General features: G+C 36.5%; 1 protein-coding gene across 7 annotated transcripts in view; it reads left to right on the top strand.

Annotated features, from left to right (window-relative positions):
- Positions 1–17,041, top strand: part of CADPS2 (calcium dependent secretion activator 2) — a 487,000-nt gene that overhangs the window by 274,090 nt on the left and 195,869 nt on the right. For all 7 annotated transcript variants that reach the window (XM_060020810.1, XM_060020806.1, XM_060020805.1 and 4 more), the window contains one exon: positions 15,860–15,926. In XM_060020810.1, coding sequence (XP_059876793.1) covers positions 15,860–15,926 — 67 coding nt within the window. The remainder of the gene's footprint in view (positions 1–15,859; positions 15,927–17,041) is intronic.

Genomic DNA, 17,041 nt, shown 5'->3' with positions numbered 1-17,041 from the left:
AGTTGCTCCGCGGCATGTGGGACCCTCCCAGACCAGGGCTCGAACCCGTGTCCGCTGCATTAGCAGGCAGATTCTCAACCACTGCTCCACCAGGGAAGCCCTCCATTGACTATCTTGATTTCATTTTTCTTTGTATCCTGCATTCATAGGCAGAAGCATTGTGTCTATAGTTTAATAAGCAAGTAAGTAAATAAGTGGAATTCTTAAGCTTTAAGTTAAAGGAGAAACATTTTATAAGTGTAGCCCAATGAATCCCAACCTGATTGTACATAGCCCTCTTATTACTGTTACCTTTATTTTGTTATTCATTCTCCTCCAAATAAATAGATGCGTGTGAGAGAGAAACTGAACATCGAAGTGTACTTTTTCATAGCAGTCTAGAGTTTTTTAGTAGGTGGTTAAGTAGCAATTTCTTAAGAACCTAAGGAATTCAGTAGCTGGGAAAGATAATACATGCACTCTATAGAAATATTGCTTTTATCTGATGAATGAAAAGAACTAGGTGTTTTGTTGTAACTTGTGTGATATTATAGTTATACTTCATTGTAGGAAAATGTATACTTAAATTTTTGTGCCACTCTTCAAAAGTCTTTTTTTCGTAAATGGGAAAAGTTGAAGAATTCATTGCCACTCTCCCCAGCCTTTTCCAAAGAGTCCTTTAAAAAGTTAGATTGAAATAGTTTTCAGTATATACTGCTACTACTAATATCATAAAGATGATGATAATGCCTTCATTTACATTATGCTTTATAATTTCAAAGGCTCCTTTACACACATCATTTAACTAGATTTTTGTAATGACACTGTCTGTTATAATCAGAACAAATATTGCTATTTCTATTTTACAGGTGAAAAATAGTGAAAGTCATACCAGGCACATAGCAGTTAGAAGTTAAAGAGACTTAAGAAAATCATTCATTTGTTTTCCCTCTCACTCTCTCTTTCTCTGTCATTATTCTCTCTGTCTCTGTCTCTCATATTTTCACTCTTTCATCTCTATTTGGAAAAAGCTCTTATTCTGTGCCCCAGTATTTGCTTCCATGTGGAGGAATATCCGTGACAGTAATACTCCTGGCTTCTCTCTACCCCCTTTTTTTTCTTTTTCTTTTTTTGGCGCATCTGATTAGTTAGCTTGAGAGCGGGGACTGGGCATGCGTAGATCAGCCCTTTCCACTCCATTTGTCCCTGGAACACCTGTTCAGGCAACTGCTTGCTGCTGCCCTCTGTGTGAGTTTGTCAGGGGCGGGATCTCCACGTGGACAGGCGTGGCCTGACCAGCGCCGTCACTGGAGTGGGGAAAGTATGTCTGATAATAATACTGAACCTCATAAGGGAGCCCACTTCTTACAGAAATAAGCCACATTCTTCAGTATTATTGTTATCACTAATAAGGAGATCTTTTAACCCTTGTTAACAACTCTTTGTCTTTAGCCAGTTAGCTCGGAACTCAGGCAAAGAAAAGAGGTACTAAATTATTGGGCCTTCTCAAAAACTCCAACCATGTTTGTGTATCATGAAAGATAAAATATATATATATACATACATTTTATATATATATATATATATATATATATATATGAGGGAGTTAGAAATCTTTAGACATAGAATATATTCTATTGCATTTTAACTTAAAGGCCCCTGTGATACTGTGACCTTGGGGCCATCTCCAGCTGTGGTTCAAACTGTCTTGCCAGAAACCCTGGGAGTCCCTTTCGTGACTGATGGGCTTGTAGGCGAACTGGACTCCTGCACCTCGGTCCTCCTTTCCCAGCAGCCACTTCTTCTTTCCTCTGTGTTCTGAGCTTCTATATTAAGTTAAATATCAGGATAAAATTCTGCTGCTAAAACCTTGAATACTCTTGATTAGATAAATATGAAAATACCAACTTTATGGAAAATCCAAAGTCTGTCTAAGGCTTTTTCTTTTACACTTGTGCATATTATATAAATTTTTGCTGAAGATTTACTTTCTTCATTATGTTCTTATAATCATTCCTAATGACAAGACTAGAAATAGCCATTCAGTCATTCCACAAACGCTTATGGAATATCTGCTGTATAAAGTCACAGTGCTGAGACAGGGTGGTGAGTGGTAACTGATGTATGTGGTCCTTACCCTCACAGACCTTAATGTGTTGTGTTGGAAATAGACATTCATCCAATGTGCCATGCCATACACCATGGCAGGGCTGTGGAAGGAATGTCCACATCTCACCAAATACATGTAAGAAGGGCGTATGACCTCATTAGGGATGTCAGGGAGGGCTTCTCTGAGAAAGTGATAGTTGAACTCTGAGGGATGGGAAGAAATTGGAAACATGAGAGGTGAGAACTAAATGAATTTAAATTGTTGGAAATGCATGGAATTGTAAGATATGTGGGACTGATGGGGTAAGACAGCCAACACACAACCAGGGGAGCAGCAAGAACTCAGAGTATTGGTACAAAGGAGCACTTGGTGTCCAAAAAAAAACACAAGAAAAGTATCAAAGGGTCTCAGCACAGAAATGTTCCAGATATGAGCTGTCTTGGAAATGTCTGTGACCAACTAATAAGTCTAGAATTCAAGAGCAGGGTGTCAGAGAAAGATTCGCAAGAACAAGAGCAAAGCTGCGTCCTCAGCCTGGAGTATTGGGCAGCTTATCAAAGCAACCACTTAAGCTCAAAGGAACAGGGACTGAGACGCTGAGGCCAAGGTACAGGTCAGAGCTGGCAGGACAGCAAGGGGATCTCACAGCTCAGTCCAAATTTTGACCCAGAATTCACAGTCCTCCTTGATGGCAGGTAAGATTGGTCACAAAGCACAAAAGTGAAGTTCAAGTGATACAGTTTAGGTAAAACAAGGCTGTTGCAGAATGCCGAGTGTCAGGAGGAATTCAAATACCTTTACAAATAATTCACATGAAGATAAGTTAAAGATGGACATAGACAGTTTGTTTTCTAAATTTTCAGAGCCCTCCAAAATGTCCTCATTAACTAAGACCAGAGAATAACGTTACAGAAAAAGAGACCTTTCTGGAATCAAACATAATCCATGGTGATTATGATCCAAATTTTACAGAAAACTTTTTGTTTTCAAATATAAATGTTTATAGATTCTAAGTAAAGCAGTGTCAGAAGTGAAGAGGATTTTTAAAAAATATTTATTTATTTGTTTGCTTATTTATTTTGGCTGTGCAGGGTCTTAGTTGCAACATGCGGGATTTTTTTTTTTTTTTTTTTTTAGTTGCAGCATGCAGGCTTCTTAGTTGCAGCATGCATGTGGGACCTAGTTCCCTGACCAGGGATCGAACCCAGGGCCCCTGGGTTCACGGAGAAGCGCGGAGTCTTACCCACTGGACCACCAGGGAAGTCCCTGAAGAGGATATTTTTCATCATGATTAGGATATTAGTTAATTCTGAACAGAATGCAAAAACCAAGTTATATGGTTGTAGTGCTTAAAGACTCATCAGCAGTCATCTAGTCCAGCTAACTTCCCAGAGTGTGTGCTGGAGAGCGTGACTGCTACATGGTCTTCAGTGAGAGAGAGTCTGTAATTTTGGAGACGCTGCCTGCACTATTCTGCCCCCTCCTGTCTTCACTCCTCAGCGTTTCATTTCCCAGGTCTATTACAGGCTTTTACTAGTCCTCACACACACACAGCACTTAGCTTTGTTTAGCTCGGCATCTCTCACAGTTATTTGCTTGCCAAACTCGTTCTGTCTTTGTGTACTACTTCTTTCTATCCAGATGTCCTGAGACATACAGTGGAAAACACGGAATCCCAAATTATCTTCTCGATGATTTTCTTTTTAGAGTGTGTGCAGTTTATAAAATGGGCATTTTATGTACGTATTTCACTTGAATTTAGCCTAAATATGAAGCAGGTAGAACAGATATATCCACTTACAGAAGAGGAAACTGAAGCCTACCATATCTGTGTTAACTCAGGATTACCTGTACCGTATATACAGTTTAAAAGTGTGTGACCATTTTGCATTGCTTTAGGAATTTTGTGCCCCCAAAGGGAAGGTATTTCCAGTACCTTCCAATACCTTATAAATAATACGTACTATGATACATGCATAAAAGCCTTTGCTAAAACTTTTGTTTCCTGATTTCCAAACCATTTGCATTTTCAGAGAGAAGAAAGCGTAATGGATTGTATCACAAAAATATCTAGGAGCGCCTAAGTAAATTATTTCATTTTCATCATCACGTGTGCCAGAGTTTTTTGCTAAATGGTGGGGAGCATCCTTCCCTTTGGAATGTGTCATAGCCCCTAGAGAGTCACATCTTCATAGCAGCTACCCTCCACCCTTCTCCCAGGAGATGCAGGCATAGCCTTGACTCTAAGCAAGTTTGCCTGGTTGGGGTAGGTTACTCAGTACATTCTTGTGACATTTTTTCCCTCTTATCCTCTTCTGAGACATTTTATAATCAACTTGGAAAGGTCACTAATTTTAACTTTTAACAAGGCAGTAAAGTTTCTGCACATGCAGAAAAGTACTATTATATTTCGAAGGACATTTAACTGAGGAAAAACATGAAACCATGCCTACAAAATATGTACTCTGTAGTAGAGTATATTAGAATGAGACCCTAAGATATTTGTATAACTTTCTAAATATCAGCATTGGTAAGGTCATGAACCATTCAAAAATATGTATTGGGGCACTTTTTCTGCTAATTGAGATATAAAAGGGTACTGATGATCAGTTATCAAAAAATATAGGAAAAACTGCCTTTATAACAAAAGATTTCTCTGTACAGGTTGATTTAGTTCCATGGTTTGGCTTGTGTTTAGCTGTTTAAAACTGCTTCTTGTAGAACAACTTATAGTATAATTTACCCAGATCAGTTTTGTTTCTAGGTGGTAGTGCATTGCCATTTATATTAGACCACCTCCTTTAAGAGTGGTCACTTGTAGATCTTGATGTCTTAATCTGAGGGTGGAATAGGGCTTTATGGTCTTCTCATCTTGGCAGTTTGCCTATATTCATATTCTAGTTTGTGAATAGCAAGCCAATTTTTAAAAAAACATTTATTTATTTATTTGATTGCACTGGGTCTTAGTTGAGGCTCGAGGGCTCCTTAGCTGCAGCATGCGAACTCTTAGTTGCGGCATTCATGTGGGACCTAGTTCCCAGACCAGGGATTGAACCTGGGCCGCCTACATTGGGAGTGCAGCGTCTTAACCACTGCGCCACCAGGGAAGTCCCAGCAAGCCAGTTTTTAAAGGATAGCATTTATACCTTAGACTGTTAGACTGAATCTGAAAATGCTGATATGAGCTCAAGTTTAACTCCCATCTAGCTGAGATTAAACTAGCAGAAGATGAGACTTCTCAGAAAAAGGGTGGGGGGAGGCAGTTCATGTTGCTGATTCTACAAAACGTGATACAGAAAAGGAAGAACTACATTTTATTCCTTTGCTGTCACAGGTCTCCTGCTGACATAGCACGCGCATTTTAACTTCTTACTGAACAATAGGAGTTTCTGATTTTTCATCATTCATCATTGCTTTCAAAATGTTCTGTGATTTTGTTTGGTGATGATCCTCTCCTTGCAGCCTCACCTCTTGTTCTCTTTCCCATAAGAATTCAGGAAGTATATAAAAGCCAACTGGAAAGTATTTACTTCTAGGTTTCTTAATGCCCAGGTCACACTGTTGTTTTGAATCAGTTTCTTTTTCTCATCCTTAGCTGAAAACAAAACCAAAAAAAAAGAAAAAAAAAGGCTTAATCTTGTGGGGTTAAATAAAGAAAAGAATGTAGTGAAAGAAGGAAGATTCCTTTTATGCGGGGAAGCTGTGAGCACAGACTGCAGGGAATGACTGAAAGTGCCTGAGGGCATTTGGTCCCTATTGGTTTTCACATCAAATGCAGTGATGCCCACGGATAGCCTGTATTGTTGTCAGTTAAATGGGATCATGAGTGTCTGAAAGGTGTTTGAGAATGAACCGAAAATCATTTTCACAAGTGGATGATTACTTCTGCCACATGTTAACTGAACTCTATCAGAATGGCCCAGATTTTTGAGCCTGCATTAATTGCTCTTTCAACCTTGACTGAGGTTTCTCTTTAAGAAAGCCCTTTCCAGGACTAAACTACTCTATATATTGATTTTTTTTCTTTCTGTATTTTTCCTTGAGAAATGAAGGCTTGTAGAAGAATAGGCTTTATCATTCAACATGTAGATTGATTGTTCCATTTCTTTGAATAAAAAGCTAGAGTCATAAGTGATCTGCCAAAAGTAATAGTCTTTTTTTTTCAAGCACCGCATAATTCCCAGTTTCTGTATACAATTATGTTTTTCAAATATTCATTAGTGATGATTTTTCACCATAAAGTAAAACCATGAACTCCCACACCATGGACTCCGTGCAAATAAATCATCATATGCTCCTTTCTATTAGAACTGTATGCCACCACCCTAATTGAAACTAAACTACAATGTTTAGTAAGATGTCTGGAGAATTTGTGTGTGTTGAAGTGTTCTTTGAACAATCTTCAAGTTAGAAAGGTTTTATAAGGTGCTTTTAAAGCATTTGGATAGATGAGTTCTTTATTTCATATTACCATTTTCTATTTCAAATATGGCATAGAGAATATTAGCTGTTTCTTTACTATACTAGAAAAATATAGGGTATATTGTAGTTTAGACATACTGTGTTATGAAGATGAGTTAAATCTCAGTTTTTAAAACTAATCAAAATGAGCTCTTGAAATTTCATTAACTTTTGTGACTATATATATTAGCAAATAATATATAGCATTTCTAGAAAATGGCTTAATTTATTAGTAAGACTAATTTCAGAGGTTTTTTGGCTTAAAGGAAGGCAAATCACAGAATGTTATATGGGAATCTGTTTTTTTTAAAAAAAAATACTCAAGGGGTACTGAATAAAAAACAAACATTTAAAGTAATTTTGTTTTACAAGCATTGCAATGTGAACATGTGATGAAATGTAAATATCTATTTGAAAATTCAGCAAAAATAAGCTTCATATTTTACTGATTTTTGTTTTGCTTGAAGATTATTTTTACCAAGCTTCATTTTACTCCATAAATATATTGAGACCATTTTATTGGTAATAGAGTAATGTATGTTGTTAATGATCAACATATCTCTACAGAAAAGTTTTTATTCCTGTTGTCACAGAACATTCTGATGGATTTCATTAAGACTCTGCTTTTGTTTGTCCACAAATGAAAACTTTTAGAAGCAGCTGTGGTATGTGTTCCAGCTGGCTTAAGTTAACAGATAACTCTTTTAAGGATCACGTTGAGACCATAGAGGTTCTATAATTTTTAATGTTAAGTATTGAGATTCTCTAATGACATATATAAATGTAATGTAATAGATGAAAAATAATGACCCGTTTGCTTTGTTGATAGTAACTGTATTGACTTGAGGTTTGGCTATGCCAAAACTTTTATTTTCTCTTCTTTTTTTTCTCTCTTTTCTTGACATTTTTCCTAACAGCCTGGTACATAATCTATGTCCATACCATATTTTAAATATACAAGCAAACATTCATAAAGTTCATTGTCTCTTAGCTTTGATATTTGAGGATAGAGCACGACCTAAGAATAGTTAAAAATAAATACCAAAAAAAGAGTCGTAGGTGAGTGGATCATTGCTAACACGTTAGTTTGTTTTGTGCCTTGTTTCCTAGCTGATTCCTATGTTTCTTTGGGGGAACTAGTACTCTCAATTAGAAACAGCCCTAGAAGAGGGATTAATACTTTAAGATTATTGCTGTATTTATACTGATTTATAAAACCAAATGCTTCAAGGCTTTACTCTTATGTGTTAAATCCGAGCTTTGTGTCAGGGCTGCTAATTTCTTTGTTACCTAATCCCATGTAAGAAGAGAAGATTTTAAAGTTAAGCAGGCAATTTTTTGTTCAAAGGGAACAGCTTCTTAATACCTTACTTAAGTTGGGTGTATTGATGAAAGCAAACACTTTAAAATAGTATCTGAGCAGTTATTTTTAAATAACCCAAAATACTCTAGTTACATGAGTATTGTGATGTATTGGAAATATTTCAATGGAAAAAGTGTTATATTTAGTATCAGTTTAGCATTGGAAATATGTGCTTTTGAACTGTGTTACATACATTAGAATGTATCTTCTGTCCTCATTTAAATAATCTTGAATCAAATTTAACTCCGATTAGGGAATTTGTTTCCTAGGGTCGTACTCTAGTATAGAGTACTGGAGAATGTAATATGACTACGACTGTGAAAACTGCTGGTATGTGTTCCTCTTCCATCCATTTCTTTGTTGGTTTTTTTTTGGCCATGCCACCCAGCTTGTTGCATCTTAGTTCCCCGACCAGCGATCAAACCTGGGCCCCCTGCAGTGGAAGTTCAGAGTCCTAACCACTGGACCAGCAGGGAATTCCCTCCATCCATTTCTTAGTAACTGAGATAATTTAACAAGGGTGAGAAAACATGTTTTGTTTAAAATCAGATTCTGTAGGTTGATGAAAATGAATCATGTTGAAGACCCCACCAAAACTAAAACAGAAGACTTGCTTTTGGTTTGCTCTTTAAAACCTTTAAATAAGGTGACAAAAATTCACTCATTAGAGAATGTTGGTCTCATGCTGTGTGATAAATATTTATTTTATTGGGTAACATTGTAAATTGTCACACAAAACCCAGTTAAATGTGTGTTCCCAGTTTGCCTGGTATTTGGCAGGTCTCATTTACATACTCTGAAAAAAAACTTTTTTAATTTGAGATAATCCTACAATTGAGAGGAAGCTAGTAATGACTCAGCAGGTTACTAAATATTCAGGGAGAATACAGTTGCAGAGCAGACCGCACCCCCTTAACAACATTACCATAGGAGCCAAGGTACTCTCTCTGTCCCAGGTGACAAATGCACTTCTTGGAAGATGTTCTCTGCACCTTTATGGGGTAGAATCAGATTTCATAAAGCTTTAAAAAAATGAATTTTTCCAGAGTTCAGACAGCAAGAAAATAATATTAATAATAGATTTCCTAAATTCTAAACTATTTTTATGAAACAGAAATAAGTGACAAGTAACTAACTCTCAAGGATTTGTTTAATCATCACTATTGCCATTGTATGTCAAATAGATTTGGTCCCACCAGGTGTACCTTCTCCTTTTACAGAACTACGCAGTTACAATTGAAGTTCATGGTAATGACCCCAAGATGTTTATAGGATCCTTTTCTAAATCATTAAAGAATGATCAAATTATATTTTATGACTATTTGAAGTCAACCTATTGTATACAGATTCTTTAAAAATTCATTATAGATGAATATACAGTCTCTATACAGAATAACTCATTTTTCAGTAATCATTGCTGTGTAAGTATAACGAAATGAATCTATTGCCTAGTATAACATGTTAAATGTAACTTTAGTGTATTTTTCTGAAATTAAAAAAAACTTACTGGATTTTTATCCATAAAAGAGATAATTTATAACCTAACACTCAACATTAAAAACAACAACAAAAAAAATGGAACTCTGAATTCAGCAGCAGTGCTAGGCATAAAGATGAGTTACGAGAGAATGCATCTTGAGTGATGAACTAGGCGATTGGGACTGACATGTATACAGTGATGTGCATAAAACTGATGACTAAAGAAAAAGAAAAAAGACCCAACGCAGTCAAAAATAAATAAATTTAAAAAAAAAGAATGCATCTTGATTTTTACAGATGCTTTCTAATAAATGGATTATCTGATTGTAACCAAATATTCAAATGATTTTGGCTCCTTTCTCCTTACTTTCTTTACACTTTAATCGTCCCCTGATAAGACAACCCACCTACAGAGAATTTAGACTGCTCTAAATATCAGAACTTGAGAATAGCTTTGAAAACTGGAAAACCCATTTAACCATTAAAGTTTATAGGAATTCGCCACTGTACTCAAGATAAAGTGACAAAGATCCTCATCTTTGGTCTATAGATATTCAACTTAGTCATGTCAGAAGTATTGTTTATGGAGCTGTAAAGCCCACATCCTTGAAATCCTTAATAAAAGTGATTTTTTTCTAATGATAAAAGTAAGATGAGTTCTCATACATTGTTAATGACAATGAAAAATTGTACAGCCATGGAAAGCAATCTGGCAGTTTCTTATAAAGTTAAACACACTTTCACTGTAACTCAGTAATCCCAATCCTAGATATTTACCTAGGAGAAATGCAAACATGTGCCCACACAAAGACTTATATGTGAATGGCTATAGCAGCTTTATTTACGATAGCCAAAAAGGTGGAAACAACTCAGATGTCCACCAACTGGTAAAAGGATAAACACATTGAAGTCATACATTGAAATAAAAAGGAATGAACTCCTGATACAGACAAAAGCTGAATCTCGAAAACTTTATACTAAGTGAAAGATGCCAGACACCAAAGGCTACATACTGTGTAATTCCACTTATATGACATCCTGGAAAACAAAAAACTGTAAGGTCAGAAATCAGATCAGTGGTTGCAAAGCTGCAGATGTGAGGAGGAGATGGTTCATAAAAAGGCATGAAGGAACCTTTGGGTGGGGGGGTGGGAGTGTTCTATAAATTCACTGTGGTGGTTACATCCCTCCTATTTCAAGTTTCGTCCAATTATATACCTAAAATGGGTGAATTTTACTTTAGGTAATCTACCAGTATACCTTACTTAAATGACAACAACAACAACAAAAAAGGAAGACATGCTCAAGATAGAAATTATGAAAATGGAGAAAGGCGTGAAGAAGAAAATAAAATTTATCTTTAATCTCACCAGCCAGATACTCACTTCAGGTTTCCCATTTTGATACATCTTTCTGGATTTTTTTCCGCATGCATACAGTATAAGTTCATGTGACAGCTTTTTAAAAACAACATTATTATGATTTTCCATTATCATTCTTTCTGGCCTCAGTCTTTTTTTTTTTTTAACATCTTTATTGGAGTATAATTGCTTTACAGTGGTGTGTTAGTTCCTGCTTTATAACAAAGTGAATCAGTTATACATATACATATGTCCCCATATCTCTTTCCTCTTGCATTACCCTCCCTCCCACCCTCCCTATCCCACCCCTCTAGGTGGTCACAAAGCACCGAGCTGATCTCCCTGTGCTATGCGGCTGCTTCCCACTAGCTATCTGTTTTACATTTGGTAGCGTATATATGTCCATGCCACTCTCTCACTTTGTCCCAACTTACCGTTCCCCCTCCCCATGTCGTCAAGTCCATTCTCTAGTAGGTTCTTCAAAACTTTTTTTTTAAATATTCCATATATCTGTGTTAGCATACGGTATTTGTTTTTCTCTGACTTACTTCATTCTGTATGACAAACTCTAGGTCCATCCACCTCACTACAAATAACTCAGTTTTGTTTCTTTTTATGGCTGAGTAATATTCCATTGTATATATGTGCCACATCTTCTTTATCCATTCATCTGTTGGTGGACACTTAGGTTGCTTCCATGTCCTGGCTATTGTAAATAGAGCTGCAATGAACATTGTGGTACATGACTCTTCTTGCATTATGGTTTTCTTAGGTTATATGCCCAGTAGTGGGATTGCTGGGTCATATGATAGTTCTATTTTTAGCATTTTAAGGAACCTCCATACTGTTCTCCAAAGTGGCTGTATCAATTTACATTCCCACCAACAGTGCAAGAGGGTTCCCTTTTCTCCACACCCTCTCCAACATTTACTGTTTGTAGATTTTTTGATGATGGCCATTCTGACTGGTGTGAGGTGATAGCTCATTGTAGTTTTTTTTTTTCAATCTTTATTGGAGTACAATTGCTTTACAATGGTGTGTTAGTTTCTGCTTTATAACAAAGTGAATCAGTTATACATATGCATATGTTCCCATATCTCTTCCCTCTTGCGTCTCCCTCTCTCCCACCCTCCCTATCCCACCCCTCTAGGTGGTCACAAAGTACCGAGCTGATCTCCCTGTGCTATGCGGCTGCTTCCCAGCCACTCCACGGCATGTGGGATTTTTCCCGGACCGGGGCACGAACCCATGTCCCCTGCATCGGCAGGCAGACTCTCAACCACTGTGCCACCAGGGAAGCCCTGGATTCCTTTTATTCCTTTTTCTTCTCTGCTGTGGCTAAAACTTCCAAAACTATGTTGAATAAGAGTGATGAGAGTGGGCAACCTTGTCTTGTTCCTGATCTTAGTGGAAATGGTTTCCGTTTTTCACCATTGAGGACAGTGTTGGCTGTGGGTTTGTCATATGTGGCCTTTATTATGTTGAGGTGAGTTCCCTCTATGCCTACTTTCTGGAGGATTTTTTTTTTATCATAAATGGGTGTTGAATTTTGTCAAAAGCTTTCTCTGCATCTATTGAGATGATCATATGGTTTTTCTCCTTCAATTTGTTAATATGGTGTATCACATTGATTGATTTGCCTATATTGAAGAATCCTTGCATTCCTGGGATAAACCCCACTTGATCATGGTGTATGATCATTTTAATGTGTTGTTGCATTCTGTTTTCCAGTATTTTGTTGAGGATTTTTGCATCTATGTTCATCAGTGATATTGGCCTGTAGTTTTCTTTCTTTGTGACATCTTTGTCTGGTTTTGGTGTCAGGGTGATGGTGGCCTCGTAGAATGAGTTTGGGAGGGTTCCTCCCTCTGCTATATTTTGGAAGAGTTTGAGAAGGATGGGTGTTAGCTCTTCTCTAAATGTTTGATAGAATTAGCCTGTGAAGCCATCTGGTCCTGGGCTTTTGTTTTTGGCATCACTCTTAATGGCAACGTAATCATTTTAACTGCTTGATTCTTAGATGGTTTTTGAATTTTTACTCTTAAATGACATTGATGAACATCTTTTTTCTTCATTCTCCCCTCAATTTTAAATGTGTCTTTTACACCAAGAATCTGCTTTTATACAGTGAAAAAGCAGCTAGATGGTGATATTGATGCCTGATTCCAGAACTCATGCTTATAGTGAAAAAACTCAGAGTTGTTGAAGTTTAATCTGTTCTTATTCAGTATAGTTAACTTTTCTGATATCTTTTATATATGTTCAAAAAAATTTTATGTAAAATTTTTGTCTGGCTAATATGAAAACTAAAGGGCGGGTGCTATCATATTTTTCCTACATAGCATTTGTAACATTTCCTTTATGCAGAAATGTTTACTTTTGTTGAATGTAATTTTTTTCTTCTATAGAGACTAAAACTCTTATGAGCAATTCCTTTCTAGAAATGTTTGATCAATTGTGACTTCTTCTGTATATATTCTATTGAATTCTAGTGCAATAGTCCATAATACCTCAAGGCCCAACATTCAAATGCTTACCTTGGTTCCAGTCTTGAATTGTCTTTTATTCTAATAATATCTTTCAGTATACATGTGTACATCCACCCACCCCTCTGCTTTCTGTCTTCACAGAAACCATACCTTTTCATTCCAAATGTGGTGAGGCATCATTTTTAATGAGGTTGCAGATGACAGTATTATCCCTTATGCAGAACCTTCACTGTCAGCAAGACTTACACTTGCTTGTGGTGTTGATGGTTTGTGTATCCCTATTCACTTTCACTTATGTCTGACCTAGTAGCCCAGCAGCATGCTAAGTGAGACACGTTGAAGAACCAGCCTGTGGTCACAGGCAGAGGTTATTCCAGATGCCCTCTTGGCTCCTCAGCAGCTATTTGGTGCACTCCTTGCTAGTGAACTTGTACAGAGAGCATCTGTCGTGTCCACAGTGTATAGCTCCTGAGGTCATTGCTGTTAACCCTGTAATAGGAGCTTGGGTGTATGCCTTTCAGCAGAGGAAAATTACATAGGGAAGACAGAAAGAGAGCAACTAAACACCTATCACTGGCACCATAGAAGAGAAATTAGAGGCTAGAGCAAAGATGGGGCAAAGGGTTTCAAGGGGCCCTCAGGAGGAGATAGTGAACAGGTGAGAACAGTAGCGGTAGATATTTCTGATAGACTCTAAATGCATTCGCATTACATCCACAAGCACAGACGATAGGTCATCAAGGGTATTGTGAGAACCAAATAGAAGTTTGCCAAACCCTTCAGCTAGCTGATGTGTCTGAGAGAAAGAAAATATATAATTAATTTGGGCAGTTTGGGGTGATGGTTTCTAGGCAAGAGCCTAGGATTTATGTCGACTTTTAGTAACCCCATGTTTGTTTGTATGTTTTTATTCAGAAAATTTAGAAACACAGGGAATAAAGATGGCAACTCAAATCTTCCATAATCCCACCACTCAAAGGAACTATGACTAAAATTTTGGAATATCTATTTTGTATTTTTTTTACAAATTTTAAATCACTAAGTATTTATGTATCAATAGTTTTGAATCTGCTCTTTTCCCATAATATTATGCAATGAAATTTTCTTTATGTTATTTTATCAAAAATATTTTTTCAGTGGCATAGTATTTCTATGCATTTTCTAGCATTTATTAAACATTCACCTACTGTTGGACATTTAAGTTGTCACCTTTTCCATAATATAAAAAACGCTGTTCTAAGTATCCATGTAGCATACATCTTTGTGTATGTACCTAATTATTTCCCTAATTCTATGATGAAGAGGTGGAGACCGTTTCTATATACTGCCATGTTATCCTACAGGAAGGTGGTCTTATGTTACACTTCACTAGCAGTGAATAAGAAATCCCATCATTTCAGCACACCTTAGCTAATATCCCATATTTCTTTCAAAAGGGGGCAAAGAGTATGTTTGTTGTGTTTTACAAAAGAGAATTATTTTCATAAGACAGAAACTAAAAATTCAAGCTAAGTTTTCAGTTTTAAAAATTGAGAGAAAGTCTGAAGACTTTAAGCCCCTAAACAAACTATTAGCTATAGTCCTTTTCTTAAATCACTCAGAATTGTTTATAAATTAAGTTAGTTTGAATAGCCTCAGCAGTGTTAAACCTCCACATTAGAAAAAGGGATTGTGATAAAATACTGAAAAGTCTTACTTTAATTTAAAAATTAGCTCTCTATTTGTCATATTTTAAACTTCTAACAGTGTTTCCCACTTTTGTAGGAGGTATGTGGTATAATTTTAAATAGCCCTCCATGACACACTCATACCTGATTAATTTTTAATTTCTTCTCTTTCCTCCTTGATACTTAAGCTTACATCTGTATATTCAGTAAGAACAAAAGTTCTCTTCTCCAGTGATTGACTACTTGAATCATTTCAATTTAGGTTACTAATAGCAGTGCAAAGTTAAACAAAAGCCTTGGTTGAAACTGTGTTAAATTATACAGTGTCATCTTCATTAGTATCTAAATTTCATAGTTAGGAAAATTTGCAGTAAGAAGCTTGCATAAGTCAGGCAAATCTCCAAATTATGGAGCTGGCAGGGACCTCAGAAATCATCACATCCAGTCCTTTCATTTGATAGTTGAGGAAATGGAAACTGAGATTGGTGCAGGCACATCTCGGGAACACTCAGCTGAACAGCGACCCTTCTCCATGGGTTCTGGACTCTGCAGCCAGCTGCCTGCGAGGCCACACTCCTCAGCCCCGGTCAGCTGAGAGCTGAAACATTTGGTACTGTAGCCTCAATTCGTAGCCTTTGTCTCTCCTAAGAAATATGTATAAGAAATAAAATTCCTACTGCTTCTTTGATTATCCTTTCTAACTCCAACTTCGCTCAATTTGTGGGAAGAACTGACAGTTGACAAGCCACATAAATCAATTCCCTTTCAAAAGCCGTAGAACAGGCTCAGTCATTTTGTAACACAGAAGCTGCGTGCTGTCACAGATTCCAAATGAACTAAACTTTGCCTTTAGCAGGCTCGTTGCAAGAATGAATACCTATGGAAGAAATACGATTACGTGGAACCACACCATTCATGTAAAGTATTCTTTTACTTGTTTTTCTTACCAGATATCTGTATGCCCTTGGACAGAAGGTTTGGAAAAGATGGAAAAAACGTTACTTTGTTCTTGTTCAGGTAAGTAGACTTTTTTCCTGTCACATAATCACTCTAAGCCATTCTCAAGTTTTCTGTGGGTTGTATCTATCAATATTTACTGTATCAGAAATTAAAACTGAGAAATTTAAAAAATGTTTTAATTCATTTTAAAATAAAATTGGTAAGCCCATTATATGCCAATGCAAATAACCTTTTTATTTAAAATAACTATTTTTCAGGCCAAACATTTTAGTGATATGAGTGGCATTACTTTTTGCTTTTGTACCCCTCTTTAATATTCTGGCTTAATAAAATAGAATGCAGCTGCATTTTCACATCAGCTTCTGCCTTCAATCTGTCGCAATCTCAGGTGAAATTTAGCCTCTGGAAAACTCCGCTATACGCTCTTGAGAGAGTAAGTGTGAAACAGGCAAAGATGTTTGAATATTGTTAGAAAAATGGTTTTGACTTCCCAAGTCCCTGAAAGGATCTTGAAGAGCTCCGGGATCCCAAGAGCATACCTTGAGAGTCACTGCATTGTTCCATAGTTCATAGATAAAACTTAATACATAGAAACATGCGTTTTTATAAAAATGTACCATATATATCACTTATTCACATGTACAGGTCTTTAAATTACCTTGACTGGTAGATTTGTTTGTGATAGTATTCTGAATGTAGACAGGATATTGGAATGTACACTTCAGTTGACTCTTTTTTGTTTTGGTTTGGTTTTTGAATCGTGGATGACCTTTGCTCATGGAATATACTCATTTAGTTAAAGTTACATTAAAGAATAAATTTGAGTAATAGTCATTCCATTTCATGATAAATCCAAGCTGTTTTGTTCCCAGTGAATATATATGAAAAGAGAAGCTCTCTTGGGATCCTTAACACAAAACAGTCTGTAAAATCTCATCAATTCCTATTCACACGTAAGTAGTTTAAATAGCCCAGATCAGATTAACATGGTGAAATTCCAAGGAAAGAAAATTATTTGCTGTCTTCCAGAAATAAAGCCATCTATCAACTGCTGGATAAAATTATTTTATTGATGTGCCATAGTAGCGTGGTAACTTCACGAAAAGTATAACCTTTTCATCAAAAGTGCTTTTTTCCCCTGGGTAAAGTGTGACTTTTTCTTATGTAAATAG

This window comes from Delphinus delphis, chromosome 9 (genome assembly GCF_949987515.2).
Source record: "Delphinus delphis chromosome 9, mDelDel1.2, whole genome shotgun sequence".
In the NCBI taxonomy this organism is placed as follows: domain Eukaryota; kingdom Metazoa; phylum Chordata; class Mammalia; order Artiodactyla; family Delphinidae; genus Delphinus; species Delphinus delphis.
Note: the sequence above shows the minus strand (reverse complement) of the source record. Positions and strands in the feature narration are given on the sequence as shown.